Source organism: Neophocaena asiaeorientalis, unplaced genomic scaffold, assembly GCF_003031525.2.
Source record: "Neophocaena asiaeorientalis asiaeorientalis breed wild unplaced genomic scaffold, Neophocaena_asiaeorientalis_V1.1 scaffold142, whole genome shotgun sequence".
Lineage (NCBI taxonomy): Eukaryota > Metazoa > Chordata > Mammalia > Artiodactyla > Phocoenidae > Neophocaena > Neophocaena asiaeorientalis.
The window spans coordinates 1,532,335-1,544,107 of NW_020174563.1; the positions used below are offsets into that span (position 1 = coordinate 1,532,335).

The 11,773-nt window shown below is 39.4% G+C and overlaps 1 protein-coding gene across 1 annotated transcript; it reads left to right on the top strand.

The window, feature by feature from the left end:
• Window positions 1–9,565: 9,565 nt before the first annotated feature.
• LOC112408287 (testis- and ovary-specific PAZ domain-containing protein 1-like) lies at window positions 9,566–11,152 on the top strand (the record flags this gene model as incomplete). Its single annotated transcript, XM_024757863.1, is given in 5 exon segments — window positions 9,566–9,782; window positions 9,785–10,068; window positions 10,070–10,315; window positions 10,317–10,740; window positions 10,743–11,152. Coding segments are annotated over 5 exon segments (1,581 nt in total), but the record flags the coding sequence as incomplete, so codon positions are not given.
• Between the last annotated feature and the right edge of the window lie 621 nt (window positions 11,153–11,773).

Consider the following 11,773-nt stretch of genomic DNA (forward strand, 5'->3'; position numbering starts at 1 on the left):
GAGGGTTATTGTAAAGGGCCTCAGATTCACACTTGTTCATCCGATAAATTACAGTATGTCATCTGTGCCAGTAACTCTGTGTTAGAAAGCAGTCAATGCAGTATCTGCAGTACAAATTACGGACTTTGATCCCAACGTGCCTGTTAGAACAGAGGACTAGGTTTGCGCTTTTTATTTTATATCTCCAAATGTTTCAGAGTGAAGAGATGAGAAAGCGTATTGAATCCTTCAGTTCCCTCTTTATCCATCTCTAAATAGGATCTTAGGACTTTGTGTTCTTACCTTGCCTTTCATCCAGCCTGCAGTGTGACTCATCTGCAAGCACAAATTACCTCGCCAAAGTATTCTTAGGAGAAATAATTAGCCACACGCCCCTCCTCCGCATACCCTCCCACGTTCCTCAGGAGGCCCAGATGCCTGACATAAATCATTTAGTCCTGAGCCCTCGCTCACACCTTTCCCACTGGATTCCATAATTGGCAAAGTAGTTGCCAACTGGGTTTAAAGTGATTTGAAATTGTTTTCCATCCAGTCTTGCTGATAGCAAAAGGTTTCCCCTTTACCTCAAGCATGAGTTACAGTAACATGATTGAATGTAACCAGTTATTCAGTTCAAGCTGTGATTCTGATACAGTATAGACAATGTGAATTCCCCAGAGCTCAGTGAGGCCATCTCAATGGTCCGTTTAAGTCCAATTCAATTAGACTCACCATGGTTCTTAGACTTCCTTAGGTATGTTTGCAGCAGCCCTCAGGGTTGAATGTGAGACTGGTAGTCATCAAGGACTTTTAAATTAGGTCTCAGGTGTCATCATTCCAAATGAATTATTACAGTGGTGTGTTCACACTGCTGTAGTTGAAGTTGTGTTAGCATCTCCTCTCCACCATTTTAATCCACTGTGGAACAGAACTTGTCATGTAAGGTCTCCACCAGAGAGTGGCTTTTTCCTTGAAACCCAGTTTTTAAAATAATTGGCCTACCAAGTAAACACTGTGATATGCATTTTTTGGTAGAGGGGTAAAAAGACCACCTTAATTTATTTGGGGTTTTTTGTTTGTATGCTTGTTTTATTTGTAAGTGAGCACATAAAAGAATAGCTCTCAATATTGAATTTTCTCACATTTAACAGACTGAGGCGTGACTGCATCCCTATTGGGGGGGGCGGGGAGGAGGAAGCGCCAGACGTAAAAGGAAAGTTAATATATTGGTGGGCTTCTTTTCAAAATTTCCTGTCGTCTGACTCTATAATCTCTCCTTCTGGAGCCTCAACTAACATTTTCTTCTTTCTTTTAATTTCCCAGGCTTTATATGAGCCCCAGTCATGACATCAGCAAGCATGTGGGAACATCTGTCAGTGTGTAGCTATTTCAGACACATCAAAAAGTACATGCTTGCTCCCCCGTGCTAGAGTTGCCTAACAAACTATAGCTTCGAGCAGAGTGACAGTGACATTAATACCATAGTAGAGGGATCAGCCAGCCTAATGGAGAAAGCACCCTATGCATGTGTCATCAGTAACAAATCACACGCTGTGCAGAAAATAAAATAATTACAGAACCTACTTTTCTTTATCCAGCCAATTCAGACACTGTGGCAGTGTTCCAAGTTCCCCAAAACCAAGGGGTTGCAGTAATCAGCCTCACTCAGAAAACGTATGCAAGAGAGTTTAAAACAACAGAGCCATGAAATTCAGAACAAAGCAACAACAGGTGAGCAGATTAAATGGGGCACTAATTGGGGAGTATATAAATCAGAATCACAGAATGTGAACACACTTAGGGTTTATTATTTGTTCTCAATGAAAGAAAAGCTGAACTGGCAAATTGATTGATATTTCTATATGCTATCTCTATGATTATACCTGTGACTTTTGTCTATAAAGCATAAAAAGGAGGTAATACTTTGCAGTTACATGGTAGATTTGCATAATTAACCAAACTGGAAAGCTAAGGTCCTCCAACTATTCAAGACACCTAAATTATACAAAGAGAGTCTAACACTCTAACCGTACACAAAGCTAAGTTTATTTTTAGTCACTAATATAAAGTCTTAAGCAAAATCATTAGAGCCCTCATAGTTTACTTATTAAATGCATGCATGCTAGAGCAAGTAGTGAAAGCTTGCTTAGAGTGACTGAAATGGTGGAGGAAAATGCTAACTGATTTCAGTAACGAAAACTAGTTGCTGCTGATTTAAATGGATGGTCAATTTTTATTTCATAAATACATTCTTTAAGATGTCACATACATTAAGGATAATATGCACCAAACTAAACTTCCTCACTACCAAGACTTTAGGTTTCTCTGATGGGATTTAGATAATTAATCACACTAATCCTATCTCATTCATTGCTCTTGCTATTCCCCCATCACGAAAGCTCTTCCCCCAGATATACACACAGTTTCCTCACCATTAACACCGGGTCTCAGCTCAAATATCATCCCCAGAGACTCCTTTCCTGACCACCCTAGCTCCTGCAGTCCCCTTCTCACTGTCACAGTCTATCCCATTACGCTGGATTCATATTCTTTGTGAAATTACTACTTAGAACTACCTTGCTATTTATTTGCTGATATGGGTACTGTCACTTCCCCTGTTAGAATTTGGGCAGGAAATTTGTCTTTTTCACTTCTGTATCCCCAGTGCCTAGATAGTACCTAGTACACAACAGTAAGTGAATAAATGAATGAAGCACCTACACAAACACACATACACACACAAGGTGATAAGAAGTCAAGTCAAATTACTGACACAGATTTATCCATGCTTTGCTGATGTGCGATATGGATCTATTCCTCAGAGGAAGAACTGGAGAGTTGCTACTATCAAAGATCATCATGAAATGTGTAAATAATGTGATGTAAAATAATATCTAGAATAGTCAAAGAACAAAAGAAACAATATGGGGCTTCCCTGGTGGCGCAGTGGTTGAGAGTCCGCCTGCCGATGTAGGGGACGCGGGTTCGTGCTCCAGTCCGGGAAGATCCCATGTGCCGCGGAGCGTCTGGGCCCGTGCGCCATGGCCGCTGAGCCTGCGCGTCCGGAGCCTGTGCTCCGCAATGGGAGAGGCCACAACAGTGAGAGGCCCGCGTACCAAAAAAAAAAAAAAAGAAACAATATGGACCACTCAGTGAGGTAGGACGTCAAATTCCTAGGTTATCATCTTGGTTTCCAGAGTTTGGAATCTGGCTGGGTATCCATATGTAGCTAAAACTGAGTGCCTAGTAGACACCATGAACACAAAGGAAAAGTCAGTCCAATGGGGATTTCTAATTCCAGCGTTACGGAGAACTAGGTATCTTAGGATAGAACCCCGAAAAGTGCTGAATAAATTATAAAAGCCTTTTTTTCTTAAATTATAGTAAAACGTACCTAACATAAAATATGCCATCTTAGCCATTCCTAAGTGCACAGTTCAGTGGCATTAAGGACATTCACACTGTTGTGCAACCGTCACCACGACCCACGCCCAGAACTTCTTCCATCTTGCACAACTGAAACTGTGCGCGTTCTGAACAATCGGGAGGACTCCCGATCCTCCTCTTCCCTCACCCTTTGGCAGTCATCATTCTACTTTCTGTCTTTACGAATTTGGCTACTCTAGGTACCTCATACCCCAGAACTTCTTCCATCTTGCACAACTGAAACTCTGTGCGCGTTCTGAACAATCGGGAGGACTCCCGATTCTCCTCTTCCCTCACCCTTTGGCAGTCATCATTCTACTTTCTGTCTTTACGAATTTGGCTACTCTAGGTACCTCATGTAAGTGGAATTATACAATATTTGTCCTTCTGTAACTGGCTTATTTCACTTAGTATAATATCTTCAAGGTTCATCCATGTTGTAGCACGTGTCAGGATTTCCTTCCTTTTTAAGGCTCAATAATATTCCATCATGTGGATACACCACATTTTGTTTATCCATTCATCTACTGGTGGACATTTGCGTTGTTTCCAAGTGGGACTTTTGGCTATTGTGAATGATGCTGTTATGAACATGGGTGTACAAATATCTGTTGAAATCTCTCCTTTTAATTCCTTTGCGTATATACCCAAAAGTAGAATTATATGGTACTTGGATCATATGGTAATTCTATTTTTAGTTTTTTGAGGAATCGCCATACAGTTTTCCACAGCAGCTGCACCACTCTGCATTCCCACCAGCAATGCACAGGGGTTTTGATTTCTCCACAACCTCATCAGCACTTGTTATTTGCTGCTGTTGTTGTTTTTAAATAATAGCCACCCTAATGGATAGGAGGTGGTATCTCATTGTGGTTTTGATTTGCACTTCCCTAGTGATTACTGATGTTGAGAACCTTTTCATATGCTTTCTGGCCATCTGAATATCTTCTTCAGAGAATATTCAAGTCCTTTGCTCACTTTTAAGCAGGTTATTGTTTTCTTGTTGCTGAACTGTAGGAGTTCTTTACATATTCTTTTTAGATATTGTAGAAGTGTACATTAATAAGTACATATATATTTATGATACATATTATATATTCTTTATAAATTATCAGATATATTATTTGAAAACATACCTCCCATTCCATGGGTTGCCTTTTCACCCTGTTGATACTGTCCTTTGATGCACAGACTTTTTTTTTAATATTTATTTATTTTTTTGGCTGCATCAGGTCTTAGTTGCCGCATGTGAGGTCTTCATTGAGGCTTGCGGGATCTTTCGTTGCGGCATGGGATCTTTCATTGCGATGTGGGCTCTTCGCTGTGGCACACAGGTTTCTCTCCAGTTGCAGCACGTGGGCTCTTTGTTGCAGCGCGCAGGCTTCCCTCTAGTTGTAGCGTGTGGGTTTTCTCTTCTCTAGTTGTGGCATGCGGGCTCCAGAGCATGTGGGCTCTGTAGTTTGCGATGTGCGGGCTCTCTTGTTGAGGCACGTGGGCTTAGTTGCCACGCAGCATGTGGGACTTTAGTTCCCCAACCAGGGATTGAACCCACATCCCCTGCATTGGAAGGTGGAGTCTTTACCACTGGAGCACCAGGGAAGTCCCACAGACATTTAATTTTGATGTAGGAAAAACCATTTTTAAAATTCATGGCTATTGTAAAGAAACTATACTCCTGGTACCACCGTTTGCCTGGGAGGTATATGCACGTTCCCAGATGCTTAGATCTTGGGTCTTACCAACCAGAGGTGTCAAGAAAGGAAACAAACCTGGGGCCAAGTAAAGCAGGGAACATATCTTAAAAGTTGAGACTTCTCAAAAGTGACACCCCCAGTGGGTATGTTTTTTATAAAGCTTTCTGAGAGGGAGACAGTGGGGATATTTGCATGTCTCAGCCCTGTCTCTGGTTAGAGCATAAACAAAGAATATTCTCCCCTAATAATTCCTAGCCATAAGCCCATTTTCATGCACGTTTGGGGCCAGAATTCATTACTGCAGAAGGCCAAGAAAACTTAAGCTAAAAATTTACTTTGAAGTGGTCTTCATCAATGGATCCACAAATTCTCTCTGGCAAAACACAGTTTAGACCTCCAAGAACAAATAAAATTGCAAAGAATATAAGTTCACAATCACTAGACACATGAGAAAACAAACTACCACAAATAGGAATCAGAAGAAAAAGCAAACCGTAGATACTGGAACTGCAAACCTGCAGCTACTGAAACAGTAATATATTGACCAAAAACTAAATATGTTCACATGTTTAGAGAAATTTTTTTAATGTTTTCAAAATTATGAAGGTCAAGATATTATCAAAGATTACCAATAGGCTAGGAAAGAACTAAATAGAGCTTCTAACATGCAAAACTGAAATTGAAAAAAAAAACCAATAGATAAATAAAACTGCAGTTTAAAAACAACTGAAGAAAAAATATGAAAACTTGAAAAGTAAGATTAATAAATTTCCAAGAATGCAGTACAGAGAGAAGCAACAACAAGGAAAATATGAAAGATGGGATAAAGACCAAAGACATGGAGGACAGAATGGGGTCTAAAATAAATTCAATCAGAGTTTCAGAAAAAGAAATTAGAGAAAATGAGGGAGAAGCAAGTATCCAGAACTGGAAAGTATCTACCACCCTTCAGATTCGGAAAGTGCAACGAATCTCAAGAAGGATAAATAAAAGTAAAATTCACTGATCACACCAGAGAGAAAGATACCAAAAACAAAGTAAAGGTCTTAAAAGCAACCAAAGAGAAAAGATAGTTTACCTACAATTAAATTCATAGCAAGCAACACTGAAAGCCGAAAGACAGTGTATATCTTCAGTGAACTGAGAACAAATAATCCAGAATTTTAAAGACTATCAAGAATAAAGCCAAATAGACTTTCGTGGTGGTCCAGTGGTTACGACTCCACGCTTCCACTGCAGGGGGCACGGGTTCAGTCTCTGGTCAGGGAACTAGCTCCCACATGCATGCTGCAACTAAGAAGCCCACATGCCTCAACTAAGAAGCCCACACACTTCAACGAAGATCCCGCGTGCCACAACGAAGACCCGGCACAGCCAAAATAAATAAATAAATATTTTTAAAAAAAGAATAAGGGCAAATAAATACATTTTCCACAAAAAAAAAAAAAAGAAATCAGAGACATTTCTTACCAACTGACTCTCAAAAAAATGAAATTCTAGAGCTTATAATTTTAGGAAGAATGAAAATTATACCAGAGTGGGACCTGGGAAGCAAGAAATGAAGAAAGAACAGTGAGGGGGAAAAATCTTCAACTACATAAAACAATAAAATATCTAATTTGTGGAGTTAAAAAGTAATTAATACGGAGCCAAAAATACTAAATATGTTAAGTCAGAGAGAATAACCGGAATTGGTCGTCTTAGGTTTTGAGTGTCTGACAGGACAGCAAAGATAATAAATGTACACTATCTTAAGCTACATATGCATGTTAAAATTTCTAGGGTAAACATTAAAAGAATGGAAATAGTGTATATAACTTCCAAGCCAGTAGAGAAGGGGAAAATGGAATGAGAAAGGAAAAGAACAAAGCTAACACAAGAAAGACTTAAACAGGAAAAAAAACAAAAATTATTTGAATGAACAAAAGATTAAAATAGTAATAATGATAAGAGCAGAAAGAAACACTGATTATGAATTCAAAATAGTGCACAAAGACATAAGCCAATATAACATGCAAGCTCTAGTTACAAATAAAATCATATTTTATAAATCACAGCACCTACATGCATTGATTGGACACAGCTTAAAATATTTTGATCAGGGATTTAAAAATATGCTAGAATTTTTTAAATAAAAAGGCGCACCACCTATATCAATCCAGTGTAGAAATATACTGGAGATATATGAGTTAATAAAAAAGGCAAGTTGCAGAATTGCACATACGACGCTTTTTTTGTTAAAAAAAAATTTTGAGTGTGTATGTATATGATTAGACTCACACATAAACACACACATCTATGTAAAATGCATAGAAAAAATCTTGGACGCATGGGAGACTTCATAACTATGCATGCTGCATTGTTGAAAATTATTTATACAATAAGCATGCATTCCTTTTATAATTAAAAAATTAAAGTATAGAAAAAAATTTTAAAGTGCATCTAAATTCTAGAAGAACAATAAACAGATAAGAAAAACAAGAGGGAATAAGCTGAAGGTCATGGAAAAGAATCAAGTGTAAGATGGTATAGGGAGAAAAAAAATGAGAAATTGGAAAACAGAAACACCAAAAGGTTATATAAATGTTGCTCCTATTTAACTTTTTTTTTTTTTTTTACTGGCTCTTTTATTTACGGGTTGGTTTGGGGTTTTCTTGGTTTTTTTAATGTGTGTTGGTATGTTGCCAAAGCGCTAGATTTCTCTGGAGCTAATTAAGACCCTTGTCTGGATTTGGACCCTGCAGATAAAGGTCAGAACTGCTAGTGGGGCTTTCAATGGTTTTAACTGTTGTTCTTTGTGCTCCTAAAAGCTTAACTCCTCAATTGCCAACCTGAAAAATGGTGTCACCCCCTCCCCCTTTCCTGTTTAAATCTTTGTCCATTTAACCCCTCATTAACTCATTAAACTCCTTCAACTGAATTTACATGTCTGTTTCTTGCAGCTTTGGTATTTTCCAGAGATACTGCTGCCTGGAAACATCATCTTGTCTCTCCTATGGCTAGTTAACATCGGACCCTGATTTTCCAAACTGCCACAGCTTTTTCAGGATTAAAAGCCCTGAGAGGGAGGTGTTAATCAGAACAACACCCAAAACAATTGGACTCGAGGTACCAACTCAAATCCTGAGGTAAAAGCAGCCTGAAAATATCCAGTGGCTCCCAGGCATCGTTATGAAAAGCGAACAAGAAAATGGGCAGGAAAGGACTAGGCAGGAAATGAGGTAATGAGTCATGTAAATCCTAACATCTCACCACTGCTTGTGTTAAGAAGGAAATGAAAAAAAATAAATGTGCCCCTCCATACAGCTTAATTTATAGCAGAATACGAAAATATTCTGCTGATGAAATTTTTGAGAGATTCAGTTGCACCATTAGTTATTAAGTTCTCAAAAGAAAATATAAACTAATGGCATGGCTAATTAAAATTGTGGCCTCAATTACTGTAGCCCAAATCACTTTATTCTTAGCTAATGAAAAATAATACGACCCCCTATTGAAGACTTTTTTTTTTTTTTTTTGTGGTAATCTTCCCAGACCGGGGCACGGACCCGTGTCCCCTGCAATTGGCAGGCGGACTCTCAACCACTGCGCCACCAAGGAAGCCCCAAGGAATTTTTTTTTAAAAGAAGAAAGAAAAAGAATGATCCAGCAATCCCACTCCTGGGCATCTATCCAGACAAATCTGTAATTCAAAAAGATACATCACCTCTGTGTTCATAGCAGCACTATTCTCAATAGCCAAGACATGGAAACAACATAAATGTCCATGACAGATGAATGGATAAAGAAGATGTGGTACATATATACAATGGAATACTACTCAGCCATAAAAAAGAATGAAATAATGCCATTTTCAGCAACATGAATACAACTAGAGATTATTATACTCAGTGAAGCAAGTCAGAAAGAGAAAGACAAATACCACATGATATCACGTATATGTGTAATCTAAAATATGACACAGGGCGGGTGCCTGGTAGCAGGAGCAGCTTTCATGTTGCCGGTGGGCTCCTGTGAGCGGGCGCAGAGGGCCTAGGTGGGAAGACAGGCGGCCCAGGGGCGGATGCTGAGGCCACCACCCTCAGGCCCCACAATGGCCCCAGGGCGTGAAGGTGACAGCAAGGCCAGCGCAGGACCAGGTGAGGCGGGAGGCTGCAGCCCTGAGGTGGGGGCAGGGGCGCGAGGAGAGCAGGCAAGAGAGGAGGATGGTGGCCCGGACCATCTGGGAGAGAAGAGGTGGAAAGTGACAAGTCGGGTGAGACGTCCGGGCCTAGGAAGGCCTCAGCAAGGCAGCTAGTGGAGGGGCCCGGGAGCCAGGTGGGCTCTTCAGACCCATCAGACCGGCCTGGCTTAGAAGCAGCGAAGGAAGCAGAGCTACACTTACAGTCAGGAAGACACACCAAGGAAAAAAGAAAAGTTACTGAAGCCTCAAGTGATGATCCACAGCCAGGGACTGACCTGTAAACACATTTATGGAGTACTACAGAAAGTTTCCGCCGGGTATACACTTTGATTTACAAGTGTTAAATGACCTTCTAAATTCTTTACTCAAACATTGTTTATTGAAAGAAGTATTTCAGGTCATGAACCTCAGCATAATGGTTAAAATGCTGCCTGCTCTGAAAATATTACTAAAAATATTTGAGTATGTGGCAACTATGAAATTAAGGAATGCTGTACCTGCTTTGATATCTTTCGCGAGCTTGTTGAAGCTGGGATGGTACTTGACCCAGAACACTTTAGCTATATTATTAAGCTTTTATACAAAGTACAGGCTTCCAAGCAAGAAATAACTGCAGTTCTGGGAATGAAATCCAGGTTATGGACAAGGCAGTTTGAAAAGAACTGGAAGTGTGATTTAGAGTCAGCCTTGAATGAAATAGAACATTGTAAAGAAAAAGATGACTGGACCAAATTGGGAAATTTACACATTAACATAAAACTGGGCTGTGAAAAATTTGCAGATTTCCCAGAGATTTTGTGCTTGTATTGCTGAAACACTAACAAAAGACTGTAAAGAAGAGAGACCAGGTGTTCCATTTCGTGAATTCGCTGAAACAGTTAGCAAAGATCCACAAAATAGTGAAGTAGATAAAACTTTGCTGGGAAGAATCGGAATCAGTGCTATGTACTTCTACCACAAGCTGTTGCAGTGGTCCAAGGGAAGGAAGGTCTTAGATAAACTATATGAATTAAAAATACATTTTACAAGTTTAAAAAGGACTTATAGGGCCTGAGAAGTTAGCACCGAGATGTCAAGTTGTGAATATTGCAGCAGAAATTTTTCTAAAAAGCGGAAGCCTAGATGGTGCCATTTGGGTATTAAGGGAGTCAGAGGGAGTCACCAATACACCACTGTGGACTTGTGATAGACTGGATGTGCTCAATCGGCATAATCTGCTCTGTACAACTGCACGTAAAATCTTAGCGAACAGTCTTTACAGACAGACATTTGAAGTTTTGCAAAATCTACCAGGTTTTCAAAATTCTCAAGATGCCTGTGTAGAAACCAACAGTCTTTGTATGTCATCCTCCGGAGCAGAATTCACGATTTCAAAGAGCAACCCTATTGATTTTTCCTTTCTTAGAAGATTAATTACTTCTTTAGGAAGAAGTTGTTTACGGCTCAAAGCCAGAGCCCACACAAAAGTGCTCTTTCATTGGGTTGCTACCCACCATTGGAGGGAAATTTATACCAAAAACTTCTACTGATTCCTTCCTATTTGTCTGAGATTGAAATGCTTTTAGCTATTGAAATCTTCCTGGTATCTAATGTTAATAGTATTCAGAGTCCTGGAACTTCTACACAGATGCTGCAGATAGTTTTAAAAAGATGTGAAGAAAACAAATCTCAGAGCAAGGATGACTATCAAATTGCAGTAGAAAGATTAATTATGGCTGCTCGTATATCAGATCCAAAGCTTTTCATTAAGCACATGACCACCAATGTTAATAAGGAACAGGTTTATAGTATGGAACATTGTTCTGCCCTGAAATGGTTGAAAGAGAATATGAAGTGGGCTGGAAAGGTTTGGCTTTTCAATAACCATTAGTTATTAAAGGACTTTTTTTTAAGTTCAAGTAATCATTGTTGAAAATAAAAGGCAATGAAAATAAAGACAGTTTTCACTATAAAAAATAAAATAAAATATGACACAAATGAACCTATCTATAAAACAGAAACAGAATCACTGACATAGAGAACAGACTGGTGGTTGCCAAGGGGGAGTGGCTTGGGGTTAGGATGGATTGGGAGGTTGGGGTTAGTAGATGTAAGCTTTTATATATAGGATGGATAAACAACAAGGTCCTACTGTATAGCACAGAGAACTATATTCAGTATCCTATGATAAACCATAATGGAAAAGAATATTTTTAAAAAGAATGTATGAGGGACTTCCCTGGTGGTTCAGTGGATCAGATCCTGTGCTCCCAATGCAGGAGGCCCGGGTTCGATCCCTGGTCGGGGAACTAGATCCTGCACGCATGCTACAACTAAGAGTCCACATGCCGCAACTAAAGATCCCACATGCTGCAATGAAGATCCTGCAACTAAGACCCCGTGCAGCCAAAAATAAACAATAAATAAATAAATATTTTTTTAAAAAAGGAATGTATATATAACTGACTTTGCTGTACAGCAGAAATTAACACAACATTGTAAATCAACTATA